A 26861-nucleotide genomic window follows, 5' to 3' on the forward strand; every position below is an offset into this window, starting at 1 on the left:
CCTGATTATAATCGCTCAACCATTGGTGGCTGTGCCTTCTGTTGCCTAGGCCCTAAGCTCTGGAATTCCCTGCCTCAACCTCTCCGCCTCGCTACCTTTCTTTCCTCCTTCAAGACACTCCTTAAAACCTACCTCTTTGTTCAAGCATTTGGTCACCTGCCCTAATTTCTCCTTATGTGGTTCGGTGTCAAATTTTTTGTCTTATAATATTCCTGTGCAGCGCCTTGGGACATTTTACTACGTTAAAGGCACTATATAAATACAAATTGTTGTTGTATTATATAAATGCAAGGGCCTGGAGTTTCCACTTTGGGCGATTGGCGATCCAGGCACAAATTGCGCTTGTCTTGAGAAGTGTGTTTTCTCATCAAGTTTCCACTCACTATAAACATAAAGGCGGCGATTTTGCTGACCGAGGCGGGTCCGGGGCGGCCAGGGTTGGTCTGGCGGTCCCAGCCCGCTGCCTACTGCAGCACGCACTCTCCAAGTGATTTTACGTTGATGGGGCTTGTTAAGTCCGCCCTGCGAGGTTCCCAGCCAATTAAAAGGAAGCGGGTCTGATGACGTCATTTGTTGATGTGTCATCAGCCGGTTTCCTTAATTTTGACAGTTGTGCTGTCAGTGTTCTACAGCATTGAGGTGCTGCAAACACTGACAAGCACTGCACAGAGGGGCACGGCTGCACCCAGGCTCTCCCATCACTCCCTCCATATACTTATGGAGGGAGTCACAGCATGCAGGGAGGTTCTCTTCCCTTCCCATGGGCAGAAGAGACCTCTCCAGGAGACCAACACAGCCTGGTTGCACACTGCAGAGGAGGGTACAAGCAGGGATGTCGTCAGGAGGACCAGGCTGCAGTGGCACAAGCTTTCCAATGATCCCAGTAGATCACGAAACGTTATAGCAAAGCCACACTCAACCTCATTCTGCTGTGCCACTCATCACATCCCCATCACTCTGCCTTCCCTGTCCTACTCCTGCACACCTTTACTCATACCAACTTACCTTGTACCTCCACCCATTCCTCTCTATCTATATTATCAGTTCCCCATCTCACTAGCCACCCCTCACACTCACCCTCATCCTACTGCAAGCATACTAACAACACACAAGGGTAGGCACTTGGGTGTTTTATGCAACGTTCATGTAAAGTTTCTGGTAATGTGCTGTCAAACATTGAAACCTTATTTTCAGCACTTTGCATTCTTGGACAGGTTTGTGTGAACCTTTGGAAGTGGCTTAGTGAGTTGCAGTGAATGGTGAGACATAAGGGTACCCCCCTGCAATGGTCATGAGTGTGAAAGGAGTGGCTTGGGCATTGTAGGGATGCTTTATGGTGTGGCAACAACCTGGCGCATCATGTGGCAGCCAGGGTGTACAACATCAAGTGAAGTAAATCTGGCCATGGTGAGGCCCTCCCTGGCCTCCTGGGCAGCAATGTGGTCAGGTGCTGATGCCCTCTGTCCTGTGCAGCATCAGTTGAGTGCGGAGAAGGTTGGTGTTGTTGGTGCTGCTGGCATGCCTGGTGATGCTGGTGTTGGGGCTGATCGTGGTGGGATTCTGAGGACCAAGGTGAGATAGCTTCAAGGACATCCATGCTGATGGCAGATGAACTTGAGATGACAGAAGCGATCTGTCAATGGTGAGAGAGGTTGTTCCAATGAGGTAGCACTGGATAGAGAGTTGGCTCCAAACACTTGCAAGCTGCAGAAAGCTCAATCTGTCTTCCAAATGCAGTAACCAGCAGTTTCTGAGCTTTGAAAGTGAACAACTGTAACATGGGAACTTTCATACAACTTTGGCAGCTGTCAGGTCATGAGATAATTCAATGCTGAATCCACTCACAACATGCTGAGCTGATGTTTTCCCCGAGCAGTGGGTAACCTGTGGGGGAGCACGTAAAATTGAAATGTAGACTTAAAATAACAGTTAATTGAATGTTAACAACCCATTTAATGATATGAATTGCCTCCTCGGCCTTTTGGTGTCGGGTCAGTTCAGCGCTGACAGACCCGACATCTGGGAGACTCGTGTGGAGGCGGGTTGACTGAGGGTTCCCCACCCGCTGTCAATCTTGCCTCCGAACCCGCCCTCTGAGTGCCGGCAAAATTCAGTCCAAAATATTGCCAAACATGAAATCTGCCATGAACCGGTGCAAATGGGCAGCGTTTTAGAAAGTAATCTTTTAAAATAACAATATGCATTAAAAAATATTCCTGGATATATTTAAGAGTGGTAACCAGGTGCAGTTTTATTAATACAGCTGAAAATGGGTTTATCGCAAAAGATAAGCATTTTTAATCAGAGTGTCTAGTCCACCACCTGCGAGAAACCCAATTTTAAATAACTGAAAATGACTTTTAAAAACGATACAGAACCATTTTACTAGTTATATTGGTGTACAGTAATCAGTTTCTTAGTAAATTACAAAGTATATTTAAAAGCTTTTAAAAATTCTCCTTGCGCCTAAAATAAAATTTAAGAGCCTTCTGGAAGGCCCACAAACAGGCACAACTAGTGGAAACTCGCCATGGTGATTAATTTGATATGGCCAGTTTTGTGGGCAGGGCCGGCTTCTAGCGTGAGTTTTTTTAAACTAGCGCAAAAGGTGGCGGAAACTCGATTTGCACTGAAAGTAATTTGCACTTGAAATTCCTCGATCTTTTGTGCTGGTTTGGCCGATTTCTGGCGAATTGCACTGAAAAAAACTGTGCAACTGAGCGGAAACTCCTGCCCATGTTATTTATTTTCTGTCTGGTTGCCGTATATTGAGGGAGATGAATACTGACAGTGCCTTGGAAAAAGTCTGCATTTTCAATTATAACTTGCAAACAAAGGGGTACCTCTACTAAACATCACCCAAATAAATCACATTTGGGTTAGTGACAACTTTTTGAGAACATACCTCATATTAATGGTAATGTTTAATTAGGACTATTACTGGTTAGTTGAATTGAAACCTCCAGCTTAGAGTATTCTATACAACTTCTGGAGTGGAACAGCCTCTGCCATTTTCTTACTCAGAACACTTACAGCAATAAACAGCACCGTGCTTTGATTTAAAAAGGTCTCAGCCTGAAGCTTTGCCATTTAATCAACTCAGGAGCTTCATCACTAAAATAAAATTGAAGAGGAACTTTGTGCTTTTTCCTAGGTTTGAGCAAAAAAAAACATACCGGCATTTTCTATTTCTCTCATTTGCTTGGATGGAGGTTCATCTGTGTCCCAGGGAGTTGACTGATTGATAGGAGTTTGTCCCCACCTCACACTTTTACTCAGCATTTGTCCTTGTGTCTGACTGTCAATCTTAGAAATGCATGAAGTCTACATTTGGGAAGACAAAAAGATATACATTTAGATATTATGGCGAATAATATGCACCACACAAAACCATCCTTATGTCTAGGCTCTGGAAATATTTGTAATATATTATCAAATATATTACAATACATTACAAATATTTACTGTGTAGTTTGTTCCATTCCACTGATTATACTGTTTGAATGAATACTTTCCATTTATGCTATTTCACATCAATAAATTGAACATCAAACTGAATTACACTAGTCTTTTGGCATGGTGATTTTATTTTAGAACTATTGAGCCCACGTTGTTCTTTGGTTACCTGTTTACTTTACAGTTTCTGGCTTTCTGAAGGCTGAGATACACAACTTCAATCCACCATTTGATTTGGTTTAAAATTCCAATTTTTGCCAACAAAAGCCTAAGCTGCAAGCCAGTTCTTAAGTTTTTTGAAGTTCTGTAAAGGTGAAAAAAATAAAGATGACCTAGAAATTTCCAAAATACATTTTCTACACTAATAACCAGAGTGCAGTGCCAAGTGTGTAATTAACACAGCAGGTGGATTTTCAGGGAGTCAGCAAAGTAAAATTGGTTGAACTCAGCAGGGAATCGAAGATAAATATTTTTTCTATGTCATAACTCTTCTTTGTACCGAACAAAAATGTTAATGAGCAGAGGCAAACATTTTTGAATGCATTTTAGCACTGTATTAATAAAGATCTCACAATATATGCTTTATTGCAGGAATTAAACTAAAATGCAGGTAAAATGCAGTTGTGGGATTTTTATTAGGAGAATTTCTAGAACTATTTGTACTGGAGTGCAGCCAGAGAAGTTAAAATGATTTAATGCAGCATTTTATTATCTGAGTCAATGTGGCAGCAGTTGAAAGAAACCAGATCAAAATCAAGCCAACTGTTTGGCTCCAGACAGAGATGACAAAAGAAAAACAAAACAAATAGGTGAAAAATGAACAAAACAAAAGTCCAGCAACTGTTTGCAATGTGCTTGGCATCTCATCATCTATTTATAAAGGGCAACCGGCATCCCATTCACCCTCCAAAACATCAGATTATGTGAATTTAGATGCATTGTCATCTATTTGTATAGTGAACTCTCAATCTCCAAAATAGGCCTAGAACCCCTTCCAGCTCAAGGCCCAAGATCTGAACCAATTTGGAGGCATGTGCAGATTTGATAACTGAGTCCTGTGCATCTTAAAAAAAATTGGTTACCACACCCTCCCTTCCTTGTAGTGTTTTTTCCCTACCTATAGTGAAATTTCATAAGAAACATATAGGCCTAGAAATTCAGTTGCGTTCGCCAGCTGTTAGCGCCATAAGAGGAGTAGATCTCGAGCGCTAGGCACTTAGCGGCCGGGTGCAGAACGATCTGCGCCTACGCCCAACTTCAGTAGACATTTAGTGCCGGCGCAAAGTGTTTGCGCGCGCTCAGCTGCGCGCGCAACTTATGACGTCATTTCGTCGTGCAACGCCGTTTGTGCGCCCCAAACCGGAACTTCAGTGGCGCCCGCCCAATGTGGGCGTGGCGCTGTTAAGAACTGTGAAGTGGAACGCAGCAGAGGCCCTGTGGTCCTCGGGGAGCGCTAATTAAAGGGCACTAGACTGAACTATAAAGGCCAGCCATTTTGCTGCAATGACTTTAGTGCAACGGATTTCTGGACAGAGACCAAGGAAGAGACCTTACTGATTTGGGCCAACATAGGAGAGGTATTTTTGGCTTCTGGCCAGAGCTTGGAAATTTGACTCATTGTGATTTCACTGTTTGCAAGTATATTATGGGGGCTGCATGGGGTTCCAACCCTCAGTTCCAGCATTATGTGCGAAGGGCTCGCAGACGCTGTGTGAGAGGGGCAGCCATGCCTAGACGCAGAGGGGCCATCAGGCGTCGGCAACGTAGGCCTTACCCACTCAGGGAATACCGCCAGCAGGTGTCCTATCTCACCATGACTGCCGCGCAGTGTGTTAAGAGGCTGCGCTTCAGAAGGGAGGTGGTTGCAGAGATCTGCCAGCTGCTTCACAGAGATCTGAGTCCACAGCTGATGTGCAGGACGTCTCTGTCGATGGAAGTGAAGGTCACGGTGGCTCTGAACTTTTATGCAAGCGGCTCCTTCCAAGCCGCTGCTGGGGACATAGCTAACATCTCCCAGTTCGCCGTGCATCGCTGCATCCGGCAGGTCACCGATGCCCTTTTCACAAGGAGACACCAATTCATCTCCTTCCCCATGACCCTAGAGAGGCAGGAGCAGCGTGCAGTCGGATTTGCGAGGATCGTCGACTTCCCCATGGTGCAGGGCGCCATTGACTGCACGCATGTGGCTTTGCGGGCACCTATCGACAATGCCGAGGATTACCGCAACCGGAAGGGCTACCATTCCCTCAATGTACAGCTGGTGTGTGACCACAGGCAGCGCATCCTAGCTGTCAATGCCCGCTTTCCAGGCAGCAGCCACGATGCATTTATCCTGCGCCAGACTACTGTGGCTGACATGTTCCAGGCACAGCCTCCCCCAAGAGGATGGCTTATCGGGGACAAAGGCTATCCTTTGTGTACATGGCTCATGACCCCGCTCCGCGCGCCCAGGACCCCTGCTGAGGAGGCATACAACGAAAGCCATCAAGCCACAAGGAACATCATAGAGCAAACGATTGGCGTCCTCAAGCAACGGTTCCGCTGCCTGGATCGCTCCGGCGGATCTCTGCAGTATTCGCCGGATAGAGTCTCCCAGTTCGTCGTCGTTTGCTGCATGCTGCACAACCTGGCTATCCGCAGGACTCAGGCACTGCCACCTCACGTTGGACCACCACCTCAGGAGGACGAGCAGGAGGACCATGAGGAGGAGGAGGAGGAGGAGGAGTACCAGCCCAGGAGGGAGCCACAAGGTCCAAGGGCCGTCCGTCGGCGGCTTATTGAACGACACTTCTAGGCCCCCTGTCAGGGAATGGCTTGTGGCAATGAAGGCACATGAATGCAGCCGCTCCGCAAGCCCTCAGCCGGTTAACGCAACAACCACTTGAAACATCACACATGGACAAGCTGAATAAAGAAAAAGCTTTATTGAACAAACTCAGGGCCCTTCCCACATGAAACCCAAAAACACACAACACCCCCAAAAAACAGTCAAAAACATATCTCACTCCCACAACCTGGGGAGGAATAACAAAACTTGTCCATCCAAATGGCCTTCATCCTCGGCCTTACCAAAAGAACCCCCCCCATAGACAGCACAAGCACCCCCATATAAAAAAACATTTGCCTTCAACCTCGGCCTTACCAAAAGAACCCCCCCCATAGACAGCACAAGCACCCCCATATAAAAAAACATTTGCCAACACACTCTACTTTGTGTGCCGAGAGGGCGAGTCCTTGTCCAGCCTTTTCCGGCCCCTGGCCGACCTGCTGCTCCGCCTCAACCTGGGCCCTGTGGGTGTTGCAAGGCTGGGGGAAGGCTCCTGAGGGGCACATTGCGTGACGGCAGATGCCCTTGGGGGTCGGCCTAGACGAGCTCTGGCCCTCGAGGGGCCGGCTGCTGACTGCTGCAGCTGTGGCTGGGCAGCATCAGTCTCTCCAGCAGCTCGTCGCAGCTTTGCTGGGGGAGTGGCAGTGGCGGCTGCAGCAATGGGGGCAAGCTGGCTGATGCCAGGCGCTCGCTGGTCGCCAGAGACACTGGCACTCGGCCGGACTGGCACTGCAGCAAGCGCAGCAATCTGGTGAAGGCCAGGCCGCTGTGCTGCAGCAGCGCGGCAGGTGCCCTGGCGATGCATGCGTGACACAGCGAGTGTGGCAGCAGTGAGTGCCCGTACTGCCCTGGTCTGTGCCCGCATCAAACCAGCCAGTGACTGCACGGCACCACTGATCAACTGTCCACTCGCTGCCTGTGCTGCCCTGAAGTCGTCCCGACTCGCGTCCTGTGATGCCCCGAATTGTGCCCGACTCGCGTCCTGTGATGCCCCGAATTGTTCGAGACCCCTGGCCTGTGCTGCCGAGAGTTGTTCGAAACCCCTGGCCTGTGAGGCCCCGAAATCGGACACACTATGAGCCAGGGAGTCAATGGCCTCAGGCAACCGTGCCACAACCCCCATGAACTCGGTGTGCCGACGATCCGAGTCCGCGGACATTTGATCAAGGAGGCGCACCTCCTGGGCGAGGACCGTCTCCGGACTGGAGGCCGGACTCTCCCTCTGGGGAGAAGGCCGCCGAGCTGCCCGACCCTTCCCGCGTGGCTGCACGCCACTGGGCCCAGCAACTACACTCCCCTGCAACACTACCCCCCTCTGGGGAGAAGGCCGCCGAGCTGCCCGACCCTTCCCGCGTGGCTGCACGCCACTGGGCCCAACAACTACACTCCCCTGCAACACTTCCCCCCTCTGGGGAGAAGGCAGCCGATCTGCCCGACCCTTCCCGCGTGGCTGGACGCCACTGGGCACAGGAGCTACACCCCCCTGCAACACTTCCCCCTGGCTCTCCTCCAGGGAAGACGTGTCCCCTCCATTGCCATCCCCTGGCGCGGATGAGGGTTCCCCCGATGTGCCGCCTTCCTCTTGCTCCTCCTCGTCCTCCTCTTCCGAGGGACTGACACTCGCAGCTTCAGGGACCTCCTCCTCACCAGCTGAAAGCAGGAAGGCACAAGAGTAGCTTTAGAGTGAGGACAGGGCGTCAGCGAGGGAGGCATGAGTGGTGGCATTCTGCGCATTGGTCGGACAGTGGCAAAGGATGTAGATCTGAAGCGCAAGGGGAACGAGAGAGGTCCAAACGGTCATGTCCTTACCATTGGGGCCCAGCACAGGGTCGGCATCTCCAATTGCAACGGGGCCAATCACCCGGGCACCCATGACTCGACCCATGTGCTCCTCCAGGTCACTGAGCTGCTGGAACTGGGCACGGCCTCCCCCGGTGACAGTCCGGCTCTTCAGATTCTGGGCCAGCTTGGCCTGCAAGAGAAAGGACGGCCTCTAAGTACAGTGTGGTGCCCTGTTGTTGTGTGCACTGCCTCCCATGGTCGAATAGCTTGGCCAGTGTGGTGCCCTGTTGTTGTGTGCACTGCCTCCCATGGTCGAATAGCTTGGCCAGTGTGTAAAGTGCAGAAAGTGCAATTGATGTTCATGCCAGTGCCATAGCTGCTGGATGAGGGCTGGCCATTAGGGCTTTGAGGTCCCTTTGCCCATAATGTGAGGTGCACATGCAAGGATGAGGAGGACACTGGAAAGGGTACTCACCCTGACAATCCGAGTGAGGTCGTTAAACTTTTTCCGGCATTGGACACCAGTCCTGGGGACATCGCTGTTGGCTGTGACCCTCTGGGCGATTTCTCTCCAGGCTCTCCTGTACACCCTCTTGGGAGGCTTCTTGCCACTGTCCGGGAACAAGATATGGCTTCTCTTCTCCAAAGCCCTAACCAGCACCTTTAAATCATGGGCAGAGAAGCGCTGCGCTCGCTCACGGGCCCTCTGCATCCTTCCTGGCGCTATTTCTCTCCAGCAGCAGTGTTTAGGCCTAGCTGGAGGGCTGCAGTATCCAGGGCGTGGCAGCAGACCAAGTCGACCCTTCCCCCTTTAAAAGCTGGCCGGCGCCAGGGTGTCTGCTGTCAATCAAAACATGACCGCACCTGCGCTGCGCCCGGCCTCGGCGGTATCAGTCTGCACCGCCGGCTTAGCGCCTAAAGATAGCCGTGCAACGCCAGTTTTAGCGCTCGAGCAAACTCCTTGGCCAAAGCTACTGAATATCGGCGAAGTGGCCTCCACTTTCCGGCGGGCGCAAACTTTAGCGGCCGCCCGACTTTACCGCCCCAAAAGTGGCTATACTGAATTTCTAGGCCATAGGGCGCGATTTTCAGTTGCCAGCCACCCATTTCTTGGCTGAAAAATGAACAGTCAGCAGTTAAAAATCAAAGGGTGGCATCTTGGCTGCCTCATTAATGCCCACCTGATGCAATTTTCTGTAAATGGGCAAGCAGCATGTCCTCCTGTTTAGGACAGGAGGAGGCTGCTTAAATATGCAATTTGCTTGTACTTTTCAGGTAGAAATGGGCAGTGTGTTGAGCGGCCTAATCAGCAGTTCTTAAAGGGACCACTAGTGGCAGCTCACGTAAAGTCCAACATTTTTTGGGAGAATTTTTGTGGGCCTAGGATGCCTTAAAAATGGAGATTTTTACAAATCTCTAGATTTTTAAAATTCTGCACATGCACCATGACATTGTATACACTGGTTAAAAGAGTGCTGCTGCATTAGCTGGCAAATGCTTTAGAGGGCAGAAAGTAGTGAAGTGGTCATTTCAAAGGCATACGATTTAAAGAGATGGATTCCATGCTGAAAAACAAATTAGTCAATAAACTATGGGAACATGCAGTATGAAACATACGGAAAGACAATGCAACAATAAAGTTGGTGAAGTGCAGCTAATTTTTTCATCCGTGCATGGCAGCTTTAAGTGGCAAAAGGAACCATATGAGGCTAAGAAACACATTTACTAAATATATACAAATCGCACTAAAATATACATCACAGTGATGTCTGCATAATTCAAGAGCACTGACAGGAACTGTTGATGGCTGTTTCCTTGTAAAACTACTATATCCCTGAGAAGAGTGCATTCCTGACTCTATCTGGCCTGGAACCCTCACTGAAATTTGCCTCCCAGAAGTGGCAGGTCTGCAGTGATTGTGTTTGTATAAGTAATGGTGTAGCTCTACTCAGCCTTCAGAAGCAGTCAGGCCTCTCCCCCGACACCAGAGGTATTGTTATGACCGCTAGTACATTGCATCATGTATGGTACAGTTTGTTTTCCCTTGTGCTCTTTGACGGATAAAAGCAGCCCAGTGGCACAGGCCAGGAGGAACTGTGCAGACCACACCTGCATTACCCAAGTCACATTCACAGAGCACTTCCCATTGTCCTGGGAGCACAAGCACAAGAGGACATCCAGCAATGTGGCACAGCACAAGGTCAAAGGGTGGACCTAGTGCAGTCTGCATACAGGGCTATAAATCCCACAGTCCCTGCTCCACCACTAGAAGTTGGGCAGAATGTGACTCCCAGCGACTTGTAGCTAGACACAGACCCTGTCCCAAATTGCAGGCATTGGCTCAAAATGTAAATTATTTAGATAATCTGTAGTAAGCAATGCATATGGATCAAAAGTAATCTTTACCACCTAGCATTTCAATAATGAAAAGATCAACAAAGGATACATAATAGGAAGTACTCCATTCCCAGCGTATTCCAAAATTGAGCAATGCTTGTGAGGAAAGTTATTGAGGCCTTATTCAGAAGTAGAAAACTGGGTATTGCACACTTCCATTGTGAATTACGTTCAGAATATGTAGAAGGCCAATTGCTGTTTGCTTGCTATTAAATAATTAAGTTGTTATTTTTTTAAAAAGAGGAATATTACATGCCTCATCATATTCTCACTGCAGTAGCAGTGATTGGCCACCATCTTGGAGAAGAAGAAGCAAAACTGTGGAGCCTTCTATGCCCAAAGTACTTTGTGTTGCACCAGAGGCACAGATCATGTGAACTTAAAGTGTATGGCAACTGTACAGAAAAAAAGCCATCTTGTATGTGAAGAATAAAATGGCTTACAACAATATGAATGAGATTTATTGCTATAAAACATCTGACATTGTAGAAATTAAGCACTCCCTTGTGCTTTGAAGGATGTAGCAAGCTACTCAATATATTTTGATTGTATTCCTCCTGTTCGCTCGGTAAATATGATAGCAGCACTTAGCATAATTTATTTTAATTTACTTTAAAAATATAAATAAATGTTTTCAGGTCTGACTGTCAGCCACGAATGCCTAGGGTCAGGAGTTCACCCCAACCAATGTACCAGATAAATTCCACTTTGCAGTCAGCATGCTTGCTCTAACCAACTCACACAGGGGACCACCTGAAACTACATAAGCATGCAGCCAGCAACAGTTTAAAAAAAATGTAAATAAATAAACCAATGTCAAAATTTTCACATTATCCATACTTACACTGTGGTGAGTATGAAAGCCAAACTTGGATATGTCCTCTGATTATTAGTCTTGTAAGTTTCAGTCATATGGCTAGACCACAAGTCACACATACCGCAAGGCTTCTGAAGATGGGGGCAGGGTAGAAGACACTTTTCTAGGGATAGTGTCAGTGGTAGGCATGCAGCAATTCTGCCATTGACGGCAGACTACAGAATGAAGGAATACAACTGCTGGCGCCTGATGGTGTCTGGGACCCAACTTTTCCTTGGTTCCAAGAGCAGCTCTCAAGAGAGATAGGAAATGGGCATTTCCAATGAACTCTGGCTCCCTAGTGCAGTCAAAAGGGTAAATGAGTGCTCAGATGTCACTGCTTCAGCCCAGCTGTCCTTGCATCTATATAAAAGTGCCTAAATAACCTTTTTATGTTATAGAATTGCTATAAGCTATAGCTTTGCTGTTCTGAATTCTAGTCCCAATTCTGTTAAGATCACATCATTTACATTACAAGCACCGCTGTTCCCGTGGTACAGGTAGTGAAGTAGATTCATTATCACCCACTTGTACAGACTGTCTCCATCATTGCAGAATGATGGAGTGAATGGAAACCATTTTTAAACCCTCCAAGATAGATGCATGTGTGCATGTCTCCACGGTTTGTAACCTGCAATTGTTTTAGAATCTTTCTTAAACAACCAGTTTTGTTTGCTCCAGCACCTTCCCTAGTTTTGATTAACAGCCACAAATGCCTAGCTGCTTCAAGCATACCTCCACCAATGAACCAGAATTAATTGGACAGCCTACAGTGAGGGGAGCAGGAGCATGAGCTGCTCAGCATGATGACAGCAATGATTTTGCCTCCTCTCCCTTTGGCATCAGCAGCCCTCATGTTTATACTCCAAGCAGAAATGACGCTGCCATCACAGACACAGATCCCATCAACTTCAGAGGTGCTCGCTGCTTCAGACTCCCACAGCACCACAGCTTTTATATTATATGCTTTCTCCTTACTTCAGTAGTGCTATTGATAGCATAATCACAATATAAAATGGGGTAGAATAAAAGTCTGACGGCTGAGGCAGCAGCTAACTGACACCAGGACAGATTGCCAGTCATTTTGTTCAAGATGAGTCTGGAGGAGTAATTCTTGTTCAAAGTATATTCCATTTTATAGGGAAAATTAAAGTACTCCTGAGAATTTTCTTTGGTGCTTTTGTTAGGACCCCCATTTAGCCGCTCAAGTCAGATTTCCCTCTCTAGTGGGCTATTCTAGTGAGGTTACAAATGGGGAGCATCCTTGTGTGCCTTGAAAGTCATCCATTGAAAAGAGCAGGAACAATAACTTCTTTGGCCTGAGAGAAGGTGAATCATTTGAATCTGCTCTATGGGCTGTGTATACAGAGTACCTACTTGGTATTGTAGTTTCTCAGTGTCTGATCCCCTCTGAGGACGGTCTGAAATGATGGCGCCCATTTTTTTCTATGGAACTGCTCTGAAATGCATGCTAGCAATACTCCTTGTTAGTGATAGCACCAGAATGGCCTTGTAGGAATGGAGACCAGACCAGGTACACCTCGTCACCCACAAACTGTTTGTTGATATGATTTTCTTCCTTGAAGAGGTTAGGGAGGGGCAAATTTCAAAAGACGAATGCATCACGACAACTGTAGCAAATCTCACATTGACATGCAGTATCCTTTGCATATTGCCACCCACAATTTGTACATGCAGGGAGTGGAAGCCCTTTCTGCTGAATGTGCCAACTTGCCTGAAAAGTGCATCAATTACCTGATGAATACATGTCCTTACTGCACCCTGGCTGTTATTACAGATATCGCTCATGGATGCCTGAAATGACCTGGTGCTATGTAATAACAGCCAGGGTGCAGTAAGGACATGTATTCATCAGGTAATTGATGCACTTTTCAGGCAAGTTGGCACATTCATCGATTTTAGCATCACAGCAAGGCAGCAACGATATAGGGCCACCTAGTTTTATGGGGTTGCTGGCTTTCCCAAGATCCATGGTGCAATAGATGTTACCCAAATTGCTTTTTAAGCTCCTATAGTCAACTCCCTTAAATTCCTCAGCAGAAAGGGCTTCCACTCCCTGCATGTACAAATTGTGGGTGGCAATATGCAAAGGATACTGCATGTCAATGTGAGATTTGCTACAGTTGTCGTGATGCATTCGTCTTTTGAAATTTGTCCCTCCCTAACCTCTTCAAGGAAGAAAATCATATCAACAAACAGTTTGTGGATGACGAGGTGTACCTGGTCTGGTCTCCATTCCTACAAGGCCATTCTGGTGCTATCACTCACCTGCTCGTACTGAACTGAGTGTGGCTGGAGCAGGTGAGTGTGGCTGCAGGATTTCATGCAGCAGTTGGCAGAGCTCCCCCATTAGCTCTCTGGTAAAACACAGTCGTCTTCTCACTAAAGGTCCTTATAAGACTTGTGTTGCCTGTTGTATTCTTTAGGGAGGCATTGGTAAAATTTGATGGTGTGCATTTTTCTGAAATGCTGCCTGACTTTCCTTTCCTTCATAATAACATCCATAGTGAATGTATTACCTGCATCTGAGCAGCACTCACTGTGGGGGGTTGGGGAGAGGGGAGGAAATCAAGAGCTGCTGGTGGTCTCACTCTCCTGCAGTCGGAAGCAAGATCAAGGTTGTGTAGGCTGAACGCAAACAAAAAGCTTCAAAAAGTAATTTCCAGCTGTAGTAAGCACTAATCAAGTTTTCAGGAATATATTCAAGTTCAAAATCTCCTCACTTCCACCGCTCTCAGCTGCTCCTGACAACAGTTTCTCACTCTAATTTACCCCTAGTGCATTGCAAGCCTGAAACCAGGAAATTCGGGGCTGCAGTGCCACTGGCTCTCATTATCATATCATAATTAGGTGGCTGGGGACTCAGTGGGCGGACTGCGGGAAGAGTCGAAATGGTTGAAAATTGAAGTTAATGGCTCCGCCCCAATATTCTGCCCCGGAAAAGCCCTGATTTTACACAAAACAAAAATGCCTGCGTGGAATTTCAGGGCCTATTTATTTATGCAAATTCAATTTAATTACACTCTCCCGGGAAATCAATTTCACTGGCGGAATATTGGGAAAGTGTTAGGCTGCTCAACTTTTTAAGTGAAAATATATTATAATAAACCATGAAAAATGAGTTTTCATTACTGCATAAACAGAGCACATCAAAGATGTACTTTATACATTACCCAATCTTTTTACCCACCCGTTACATGAGCAAAGCAAATGTACCACATAAATTGAAGAATATGAGATACATTCCATAGTCTTCAGAATAAAGTGCACATTACCATCATTTTTTTGTCATGATTTGTTGAAATAATTTGACACCTTGCCTGAACTATGAGAGTTTTCTGATGTGAAATGCCCAAGGCTTTCTTTAGCACATCACTTATATCATATTGGTTCATTCAAGGACCATCCTGCCACATGGAAAATCAATAAAAGTAATGTAGCTGTCTTAAGTGTTATACAGAAGTTTAAAATAGGTTGGAACTCAGTTCCAGCTGCCTCATCTCATCAAACATAATGTACACTATCCAGAACAAAAAGGACCACCTTTTTGTGGAATGAAAAGGTCACAAAACTAATGAGCCATAATTCAGTTCTCTCCACAAAGGACACTACATCCTTTATTTTATTCCTACATCAATCCCATGTTCCTTTGTTTTCCTATAAATGTACCTTCTCCATACTTCTTTGAGCTGGGATGCTAGACAGATCAAAATCCTGCATAGTACTATTGCTCTAAGTGCATACAGTGCAAGTATCATTACTCATGAATATATTTTGCAAAATAACAATAATTGTAAAATGTAATGGTAATAATAGGGAAGTTACTATTTTTCATTTATATGTACTACTTTAATTTAATAGCTTTTAAATATTTAACATAACAATAAGATTTGGCTACGCAGTCCGTTCATCTTGCCTCCCTCATTTAGGTTCTCGTCCATGACCTGTACCTGGCAAGAAAGCCCCAGGTGGGCAGAAGAAACGCTTCAAGGACACCCTCAAAGCCTCCTTGAAAAAGTGCAACATCCCCACTGACACCTGGGAATCCCTGGCCCAAGACCGCACAAAGTGGAGGGGAAGCATCCGGGAAGGCACCGAACATCTCGAGTCTCTTTGCCGGGAGCAAGCGGAAGCCAAGCGCAAGGAGTGCATGTCAACCCAAGCACCCCACCCTCCCGCCCCTTCAACCACCGTCTGCCCCACCTGTGACAGAGACTGTAGGTCCCACATTGGACTCATCAGTCACCTGAGAACTCATTTTTAATGTGGAAGCAAGTCATCCTCGGTTCCGAGGGACTGCCTAAGAAGAATGACCTGTACGGCCCATATTTCATCTCTCTCCTACATAAACCTCCACAGTATGTATCTGCCCCTGCTGACTTAGGAATTTGTCCACTTCCTGTTCAAATGCTTCAACTGATTTGGTATTACTGCACAAGGTGACAACTGCTGTCTGGCTGTCAAATGTTATTGATGGATAATTGGCTAAGACTTCAAAACAAGGACTTAGAATATACACTTAAACCAAATTGTAGCAGTTCATTTTGAAACTAGGATCACTCAAATCTCTATAATAAAATGTTTGGTAAGTGCATTGTATGATTAGCTCCCACTAACCATTAGAAAGAAAGAAAAAAAGAAAAACTTGCATTTATATAGTGCTTTTCACGACCTCAGGTCATCCTAAAGTGCTCTACAGCCAATGAAGTACTTTTTGAAGTGTAGTCACTATTGTAATGTAGGAAACGTGGCAGCCAATTTGCGTGCAGCAAACTCCCACAAACAGCAATATGATAATGACCATTCTGTTTTAGTGATGTTGATTGAGGGATAAATATTGGCCAGAACACCCCTGCTCTTCTTCAAAATAGCGCCATGGGATCTTTTACGTCCACCTGAGAGGACAGACGGGCCTCAGTTTAACGTCTGATCCAAAAGATGGTACCTCCAACAGCACTGCACTGGAGCGTCAGCCTAGATTTTTATGCTCAAGTACCTGGAGTGGGACTATGAACCCACAACATCTGACTTCAGGCCAAGAGTGCTACCCACTGAGCCACGGCTGACCCAATACAAATGGGTTGAATGGATCAATGATATGTCAGAATCATATTACACAACAAACACACCAACACCAAAAACTGAAAATTAAAGCAAGATAAACTACCTCTGTTTCTAAGTTGTAATTATTAATTTGGTAGCTAGGACTACTTAGCCCAAATCTTGTATTGAAGTAAATTTGAATGGGTTGCTTGAGCATGAGTATAACTTTTGATCAGTTGGGGAGGAAGTTTCAGGTTGGGAATTTGTCAAATATCCATCTTTAGATGGTTGTTTTGTTCAGTTATGCAATTTCCCAAAGTTTACCCACAGAAGTAGCAAACTATTACTAAAGTTACTTAAGTTAATCAACAGAGATAGCAGTAATTAGTACTGCTCCTAATTTTCAACATTACTGGTGCAATAACTTTAAAGAACTCAGGGCTATCCTTAACACCACTCCCACTAGTAAATGAGTAACACTAGGTTGCCTAGCTGTGAGGGTAGTGAAAAAATGGAAAGACAAATGACAATGTTGAAATAATAAAGTAAACTGCAACTTACAAATCAAAAAAGGGTACATTATTGTACAGAGTTTCTTCTGTGACTTAAACTTAAGAGTGGTGTGAAGGAAAAGAATGCAAGCAAAGTATGAGGTCACTATGGTATATAGGACATGTGAAGGTCACAAAACAGATTGAAACAGTATGCTATTAAAGAGACAGGCATCTTGAAAAGTGTTCCCTCCTGAGCTACACCAGTTTTGGATCATATTGGTACAATGAGGAGAACAACTTCCTGCTTAGAGCCAGTTTCATCAAACCCTGTTGTGGGGATTGGATATAAACAGAAATATATCTCTACGCACTGCCCTACTGACCCACAAAGATGCAAACATAGTCATGTTTAGAAACAGCAAATTTTTAGCTCATATGCATTTGGCCTGCTCTCACAGAAAAGGAATCTCACTCCTCATGAACTTGAGGGGTTAAGTGTTTTCAAAATTCTGTAATGTAAAGCTGTCAAACTGATTTTCTGACAGGCAGAGGAAATGATCACGTTTTGCTCAAGGACCCAGCACCACAGTCATCTGTTCTCAACACTGTCCTTTGACAGTACTGTTGTCTTCTATCTGACCTTAGATGTCTCATGTACAGAATATATTCTAATTCTGAAAATAAAACATCACTGGAAATACTATTTTCACCATGCCCCATATATTTTGTGAGTTTTTATCTCTCAGTGTATTCAATATTTAGATAGATAGATAGATAGACCGACTGAAGATAGATAGATGAAAGATAGAAGATAAATAGATAGAAGATAGATATTTCAAGTTCTTCCCAAAGTGTAGCAGGAGAGCAAGCAATGTGCCTTTGCAGTGAAGGTCTTTCCAATTCTGTAAAGTATAGATTGTCTTGACAGCTATATCACACTTATTAAAATGGTAGTGTAAAAGAAGCTCCATTGTTTTGTGAGAAGCATCTAATGCTATTCGTTACTCATATTGCTATGGAGACTGAATTCTACATATGTATTTCGTCTGGCTTGCTAATTGTATCACATTCACAAAGCAAGATTACTAAGTTGCCAATAACATATACCCAATGTCCAGAATTGATTTTCTGACAGGCAGAGAAAGTAATCCTGTAGCAGGGCATCTAACAGCATCTGCCGTTAATTAGACTTGTCCCTGCATGTTTAGGTTTTTAATTTTTTGCGTGGCAAGTTGCTGAAAGTGCGAGCTGATAACGGTGCAGCGAGGGAAATCAGGCACCTGGGACCTGAGTGAACAGGGAAAGCAACTGCGTATCTCCTTAACCAATCAGATTGAATGATTGAGGAATAAACTGACCAAGGACTGAGAAGGAAGTGTAAGTTAGAGTGGGTGAATTCAATGTCAAATCAGGTACAGAAAGAGAAATAAAGAGAGGGAAAGAAATACTGGATTAAGAGAGAGAGAAAAAAGACAGAAAGGGGGGGAAAAAAAAGTAAAAATTTTAAATTTGACATTTAAAAAATCTTCAACAATTAAAATCTGAAAGTATAAGACTCCACACTTGTAATAGTTAATTTTCAGTGCTAGAGAGGTTGATTGGCAGTAATTAACACTTATCACATTGTTAAAAAGGTACTTAGACATGAAATGACAAGACATAACTTTCTGTGGCGAGTTCAGTTCATATCCAACGTGAAAATAAAGCCATTCAATGCATTTCAATGGTGAGGCAGACAGCGAGATGCTGTTTTTGTGAAGCAACTCGGACAGTCACTTTTGGATATTTTTCTTTAACCACGCATCTGCCCCTTGCCTGAAGTTACTGTACCATTTACACTTAAATAATGGCAACGCCATTAGCCTCACCATTATGATGACTGCAAATTCTGGCCCAAATTCACATTTTGCTCAAGGACCCAAAATTCTCTGCCTTGATAGTGCCTGCATGGATACTCCAGAAAGTTTATCTTTCAACAACAACTTGCATTTATATAGCACCTTTAATATAGTAAAACATCCGAAGGTGCTTCACAGGAGCGTTATCAAACAAAATCACCACCCACCTACACTGGTATCGTCAGCCTTAGGCATGCCTTCACTTTGTAAAAGTGTAGAATGGACTTATTAGCTTCAGGTGTATAATGGGCAGTGTGAAAATGAGAACAAATTGTGTAGGAGCACCACCTGCTTTGCTTATATTGCCACAGTTGAAAATAAGGCAGCATTGAGGTTTTTACACAGCTTGTTGGAAATGTTTTAGTAATATTTTTCTCAAAGGTGTAGTGTAAGAGGGGCTATTAGTATTAGCAAATTATTAGTAACCATGTTGCCTAATAATAAGTAACTTCATGCAATAATCTTTGAAGATCTAGGGAGGAGTAGAAATATCAATTGAGATTGCCTCAGCCCAAACCAGCCACTGAACCTAATACCTTCCTGGTCTGTAAGCCTTCGTACCTGACTTGGTTTATTTAGTGACTGAGCCATCACAGAAGCTTCCATTGAAAATGCTTATCTGTGCTGTAGTGTGATAGTGAGAACTGTTTTCTGTCATCCCTTTTTGGCTATTTGATCTGTTTTATGTAGAAAAACCTCAACAGAGTTACAATTTTAACAACTCGAGGCACAATTTGAAAACCATCATGTCCTGCAGTAACTACCATAACAATTATGATGCACTCGTGAGGACAATTTCAGGAAAAATTGATTAGAAATTGCAAGTTACATGATGTTCTCTCTCTAGGGTTAATTATCTACTTCTGGAGTTGTTGATGGCAATGCTGCTAATGGGAAAAATAATTAGTGGCCACAGGAGCAACCAAGATGTGTCCCAAACTCTCCTCTGAGCAACATATTGCCCTTGAGAGGGTGGTGGTGAGCTGCCTTCTTGAGAGTTAAGAGTCTACCACATTGCTGTGGGTCTGGCATCACATATAGGCCAGACCAGGACAATAGATTTCTTTCTCTAAAGGACATTAATGAACCAGATGGGTTTTTACAACAATCCAATAGTTTCATGGTCACCATTACAGACACTAGCTTTTTATTCCAGATTTATTTAATTAACTGAATTTAAATTCCCCAGATGCCTTGGTGAGATTTGAACTCATATCTCTGGATCATTAATCAAGGCATCTAGATTACTAGTCCAGTAACATAACCACTATGCTAATGTACCCCTGTGCTGAAGTTCTGTCTCACTGGATACAAATATTCAGGTCAGTGAGTCAGGGAACAACTAAGGCCTGCCAATTTTGTGCATGGGAGGAGGCAACACAACAGGTCCATTAAATTATTACAATGCAATCTTTACTCTGCTTCATTGACCATTCTAACTTTAGTGGCTAGGGTAATATAGGTAGAGGGATCCATTAACTATAGTATAGAAAGATAATGGTTAATAAAGCCTGTTCTTTAAAAAGATTAAGAACAGTTATAGAAACATAGAAGATAGGAGCAGGAGTAGGCCATTCGGTCCCTCGAGCCTGCTCCGCCATTCAATGCGATCATGGCTGATCATCCAAATTCAGTATCCTGTTCCTGCCTTCTCTCCATATCCCTTGATCCCTTTAGCCTTAAGAAATATATCCAACTCCTTCTTGAATATATTTAATGAATTGGCCTCTACTGCCTTCTTTGGTAGAGAATTCCACAGGTTCACCACTCTCTGGGTGAAGAAATTTCTCCTCATCTCTGTCCTAAATGGCTTACCCCTTATCCTTAGACTGTGACACCTGGTTCTGGACTCCCCGACCATCGGGAACATCCTTTCTGCATCTAGTCTGTCTAGTCCTGTTAGAATTTTATAAGTTTTGATGAGATCCCCTCTCATTCTTCTAAACTCCAGCGAGTACAAGCCCAATCGACCCAATCTCTCCTCATACGTCATTCCTGCCATCCCAGGTATCAGCCTAGTGAATCTTCGCTGCACTCCTTCCATGGCAAGAATATCCTTCCTCAGATAAGGCGAACAAAACTGCACACAATACTCAAGATGTGGTCTCACCAAGGCCCTGTACAACTGCAGCAAGACTATACTCAAACCCTCTCGCTACGAAGGCCAACATACCATTTGCCTTCTTAACCGCCTGCTGCACCTGCATGCTTACTTTCAGCGACTGGTGCGCAAGGACGCCCAGGTCTCATTGCTCTTCCCCTTCTCCCAATCTACTGCCATTCAGATAATAATCTGCCTTCCTGTTTTTGCCACCAAAGTGGATAACCTCGCATTTATCCACATTATACTGCATCTGCCATGCTTCTGCCCAATCACCCAACCTGTCCAAATCATACTGGAGTTTCTCGGCATCCTCCTCACAGCACACACGCCCACCCAGCGTTGTGTCGTCTGCAAACTTGGAGATATTACATCTAGTTCCCTCGTCTAGATCATTAATATATATTGTGAATAGCTGGGGTCCTAGGACCGATCCCTGCGGTACCCCACTAGTCACTGCCTGCCACTCGGAAAAAGAGCCGTTTATTCCAACTCTTTGCTTCCTGTCTGCCGACCAGTTCTTTATCCAAGTCAGTACCTTGCCCCCAATCCCATGTGCCTTAACATTACATGCTATTCTCTTATGCGGGACCTTATCGAAAGCCTTCTGAAAGTCCAAATACACCACATCCACTGGTTCTCCCTTATCTATTCTACCAGTTACATCCTCAAAAAATTCCAGATTAGTCAAGCACGATTTACCTTTTGTGAATCCATGTTGACTTTGTCCGATCCTGTCACTGTTTTCCAAGTGCTCTGCTATTACATCTTTTATAATGGACTCTTGCATTTTCCCCACTACCGATGTCAGGCTTACCAATCTATAATTCCCCGTTTTCTCTCTACGACCTTTTTTGAATAGTGGGGTAACATTAGCTATCCTCCAATCCATGGGAACTGTTCCAGAGTCTATAGAATTTTGGAAGATGACCAGCAATGCATCTACTATTTCTAGGGCCACTTCCTTAAGTACCATAGGATGTAGATTATCAGGCCCTGGGGATTTATTGGCCTTCAATCCCATCAATTTCTCTAACACCATTTCCCTACAAATACTGATTTCTTTCAGTTCCCCCCTTTCATCAGACCCTATGTTCCCCGACATCTCTGGGAGGTTATTTGTGTCCTCCTTTGTGAAGACAGAACCAAAGTATGTATTTAATTGGTCTGCCATTTCTTTGTTCCCCATTATAAATTCCCCTGATTCTGACAAATAATTAGCATATTTGAATTGATGATCCATGTCAAGAACTCAACGTTTTGAGGTGATTCGGATTGTTTTGTGGGGGACTACGGTCTCCCGCGTAAAGAAATAGGCAACACAGCGAGCTACAAGAAATAGGTCTTTACTCCAACTCTCACAATACAGTACTGAATTCGTGAAGCCCGCGAACCTGTGATGACTCACGGATTGGTCACCTGCTGGAACCTGATTGGTTTTCCTTCTCACAGCAGCAGGCAAGTCTGAACGTGCCTTATTCCTCTCAGCTTGCAACTGTCTTGCAGGGGGAGGGGAATACAGCAGTTAAAAGGGGATTATACAGGTTTACCTACATACACAGTGTTTCCCCAATGTGGCAACGCCACATACGCCCCCCCAGAATCCTCGTTAACTGTAAAAGTCAGTCTCTGCGGAGGTTTGACCAAGCGGCCGTAGCGGCTGTAGTAGCCATCTGGCGTGTGAGGAGGGCTGTCTGGGAGGTCGGCCGGTTGGTTTGTCGGCTGGTCTGCCGGTGGGCTGGCTGGACGGGCTGCCGGCGAAGGTGGGGCGGCGGCCGGGAAGTAAGGTTCTGGCGTGTCTTGGTCCTCTTGTGGGGCCGCCACCAACGCGGTAGGTCTGCCCCGCCTTGGGGAAGAGCCAGCCGAAACGGGAAGCTGAGGTCCAGGTGTGCCGGTTTGAGGCGGTCTACTGAAATAAGGTCCGGCTTCCCGCCAACATCGGTAAGAAAAGCTTTGTCCCCCGTCTCCAATACTGGGAAGGGGCCGGTGTATGGTGCCTGCAGCGGGCCTCTGTGCGCATCCCGGCGCACGAAGACGAACTCTGCATGTCGTAAGTCTCGAGGCACGTAGGATGGCTGCGGGCCGTGTTGCGAAGTGGGCACTGGACGGAATTGCTGGGCCGCGTCCTGGTGCAGGGAAAGCTGTCTGGCGGCCGACCACGGCTCCGTTGTCAGGGGGAGGAAGTCGCCTGGTACTCTGAGCGGTTGGCCGTAGACCATCTCGGCCGCAGAGGCGCGGAGGTCCTCTTTGGGCGCGGTACGCAATCCCAGGAGAACCCAGGGTAGTTTGTCGATCCAGCTGATGTCGGCCAGGCTGGCGCGGAGGGAGGCTTTCAAAGAACGATGAAAGCGCTCGCAGAGCCCGTTGGCCTGCGGGTGGTAGGCTGTTGTCCTGTGCAACTTGGTGCCGAGGCCGGCGATGATGGCATTCCACAAGTGGGAGGTGAACTGGGGGCCTCTGTCCGAGGATATGTCGGTCGGCACGCCGAACCGGGCCACCCATGTCGAGACGAATGCTCGCGCGACGTCGGTCGTGGTGGTGGAGGCGAGGGGAACCACCTCGGGCCATCTGGTGGTGGGGTCGACGATCGTGAGCAGGTGTGTAAAACCGTGCGACGGCGGCAAGGGGCCTACCAGATCGACGTGGACGTGGTCGAAACGCCTCTCGGGCACCGGGAAACACTCCAATGGCGCCTTGGTGTGAAGCTGGACCTTAGCGCGCTGACACGGCACGCATGTGTTGGTCCAGTCTCTCACATCCTTGTGGAGTCCAGGCCAGACGAACTTGGCGGACATAAGTTTCTGAGACGCACGCATCCCTGGATGTGAAAGGCCGTGGATGATGTCAAAAACTCGCTTGCGCCAGGCGGATGGAACGACCGGCCTAGGCGAGGTTACTGAGACGTCGCACAGGAGGGTTGTGCCGGCTGCGTGGAAGTGGATGTCGGCCAGGGTGAGGCTGGTAGTTGACGTCCTGAGGGCCTGGATCTCCGCGTCGGCAGCCTGGTCTCTCGCCATGCTGGCGTAGTCGACGCCCAGATGCACTGCGTGGAGCGAGGGTCTTGAGAGGCAGTCGGCCACCAAATTGTCCTTGCCGGCGACGTGGCGGATGTCCGTGGTGAACTCCGAGATGAAGTTGAGTTGGCGCGCGGACCAGGGTTCGGTTACTTTGGCCATGGCGAAAGTGAGCGGCTTGTGGTCCACGAATGCGGTGAACGGCCGGCCTTCCAGAAGGAAACGGAAGTGCCAGATTGCCAGGAACAGGGCCAGAAGCTCTCTGTCGAACGTGCTGTAGGCCTGCTCGTTCTTGCGCAGCTGTCGGCTGAAAAATGCCAGTGGCTGCCACGCGCCTTCGACCCACTGTTGCTGGACGGCGCCGACGGCGTAATCCGAGGCGTCCGTGGTGAGGGCGGTCTTGGCGCCCGGGATGGGGTGGGCCAGTAGTGTGGCGTTGGCCAAGGCGCTTTTGGTCTGGTGGAAGGCTGTCGCCATCTCGCTGGACCAGGTGAGTTGCTCTTTGCCCGTTTTGCCCCTGGTGGCTTCGTAGAGGGGGCGCATGAGTGCGGCGGCCTTGGGCACGAACCGGTGATAAAAATTGACCATCCCCAAAAATTCCTGCAGCGCCTTAACCGAGGTGGGCTGGGGAAAGTCCGCCACCGCCTGCACCTTGGAAGGTAGGGGAATGGCTCCCCTTGGCGAGATTCTGTGGCCGAGAAAGTCAATTTGGGCTGCTTCGAACTGGCATTTGGCCGGGTTGACGATTAGCCCGTGTTGGCTGAGGCGCTGGAAAAGGGAGCGCAAATGCGCGATGTGCTCGGCCTTGCTGGTGCTGGCCACGAGGATATCGTCCAGATAGACGAACAGGAAGCTCAGGTCCCGTAGGACGGAGTCCATGAGCCGTTGGAAGGCCTGTGCGGCATTCTTAAGCCCGAAGGGCATGCGCAGGAACTCGAACAGTCCGAAGGGGGTGATGACCGCCGTCTTCTGGACGTCTGCGTGGTGGACGGGGACCTGATGGTAGCCGCGAATCAGGTCGACCTTGGAAAAGACGGACTTTCCTGCTAGGTGTGCCGAGAAGTCTTGGATGTGCGGAATGGGGTATCTATCGGGCGTGGTGGCGTCGTTGAGCCGTCTGTAGTCGCTGCAGGGGTGCCAGCCACCGCCCGGCTTGGGCACAATGTGGAGGGGGGACGACCAAGGGCTGTTCGAGCGGCGGATGATGCCCAGTTTTTCCATCGTGGCGAATTCTTCCTTGGCCACTGACATCTTGGCTGGGTCCAGGCGTCTGGCTCGAGCGAACACTGGTGGTCCCGTAGTGGCGATGTGGTGCTCGACCCCATGCTTGGCTGCCGCGGCTGAGAAGGTCGGTTGTGTGAGCCTCGGGAAATCTGCGAGTAGGCGGGCGTAGTCATCATGCGCCGGGGCGGAGCAGGACCCGACGAGGGCCGGGCTGTTGCTCTGCTGGCAGGCCAGTGAAGCGAAAGTTGCTGCGTCGATCAGGCGCCTGTCGCGGACGTCGACCAGGAGTCCGTGGGCGCAAAGAAAATCGGCGCCCAGCAAAGGATGTGCCACCGAGGCCGTCACGAAATCCCACGTAAATCGCTGGCCGTTGAAACAAACCTCGGCCCGTTGCTTTCCGAAAGTAGCGATGGCTGCGCCATTTGCCGCCACGAGGGGTGGGCCGCTGCGGCCTGCCTGGATGTCGAGCTGGGAGGCAAGAATTATGCTGCATTGGGCTCCGGTGTCGCAAAGGAATCTGCGCCCTGAAAGAGAGTCGGTTATGTACAGCAGTTTACCTGCGGTGCCGATGGCCATCATGGCGGCGGGGGTGCGGTCGAGCGGGCCTAGGCGGCGGCGCGGGGCTGGTGCGTTGGGCCGGGCGGCCATCTTGGTTTGATCGAAAGAGCAGGGTGCTCTGCAGCATTGGGCCTTGTGGCCGAAACGCGCGTGGTAGTAGCATAGTTCTGCGGCCTGGCATGGCGGCGCGCGCTCGGTGGTGTCGGGTAGCCTCGCGGCTGCACAGCCGAGTTGGGCGACGGCGAAAACTTTGTCTGCGGCGGCTGCCAGTTGTACGCAGTCCGTGATTGGGGACCCCGCGAGGGCAGTCTGTACCTGCTGAGGAAGCAGGCTGAGGAAAAGGGCCCGAAACAAAAAGCACTGTGGTTCAGAGCCCAGGAGCGCAAGCATCCGGCTCATCAACAGGGTCGGGGTAGAATCGCCGAGGCCTGGTTGTGAGAGAAGCCTGCGGGCCCTCTCCTCCTTGGACAGGCTGTAAGCCTGCAGCAAGCGGCCCTTAATGGTTGAGTACTTGCCGGTCTGTGGTGGGTTCCCCAGCAGGTCGAGAACTTCGGCGGCGGTAGAGCTTGCTAGTGCTGAGACTACGTGGAGGTACCTTTCTTCATCGTCTTGAACCCTGCGAAGGGTGAATTGGGCCTCCGAGTGCGCGAACCAAGCTGGTGCTTGGTGTTCCCAGAAGGTGGGGAGCTTCAAGGACGCGGCGCCGGCCGACATCAGGCTGCTGCTGGTTGCCATCGGGTCATTGCTGGCCTCTGTAGGGCTGCGTGAGTCGGGGGCTTCAGCCACCGACATTCGGGGTCACCAATGTGGGGGACTACGGTCTCCCGTGTAAAGAAATAGGCAACACAGCGAGCTACAAGAAATAGGTCTTTACTCCAACTCTCACAATACAGTACTGAATTCGTGAAGCCCGCGAACCTGTGATGACTCACGGATTGGTCACCTGCTGGAACCTGATTGGTTTTCCTTCTCACAGCAGCAGGCAAGTCTGAACGTGCCTTATTCCTCTCAGCTTGCAACTGTCTTGCGGGGGGAGGGGAATACAGCAGTTAAAAGGGGATTATACAGATTTATCTACATACACACAGTGTTACCCCAATGTGGCAACGCCACAGTTTAATCATTTTGGTGGTACTGGAATGTGTGACCAGGGGGAAAAAAAGGGAATGCTACAATCTGGAGACATCTTG

General features: G+C 47.6%; 1 protein-coding gene across 6 annotated transcripts in view; it reads right to left on the reverse strand.

Annotated features, from left to right (window-relative positions):
• The window catches only part of klhl29 (kelch-like family member 29), a 732755-nt gene that overhangs the window by 277884 nt on the left and 428010 nt on the right, over positions 1-26861 (reverse strand). For 5 of the 6 annotated variants that reach the window (XM_085996817.1, XM_085996816.1, XM_085996818.1 and 2 more), the window contains one exon: positions 3177-3324. In XM_085996817.1, the coding sequence (XP_085852943.1) occupies positions 3177-3324 (148 nt within the window). Of the gene's footprint in view, positions 1-3176; positions 3325-3625; positions 3761-26861 lie in introns of all 6 variants that reach the window. The other variant, XM_085996821.1, reaches the window with a different exon arrangement.

Source organism: Somniosus microcephalus, chromosome 9 (assembly GCF_052327205.1).
Source record: "Somniosus microcephalus isolate GS21.2 chromosome 9, FLI_Smic_1.0, whole genome shotgun sequence".
Lineage (NCBI taxonomy): Eukaryota > Metazoa > Chordata > Chondrichthyes > Squaliformes > Somniosidae > Somniosus > Somniosus microcephalus.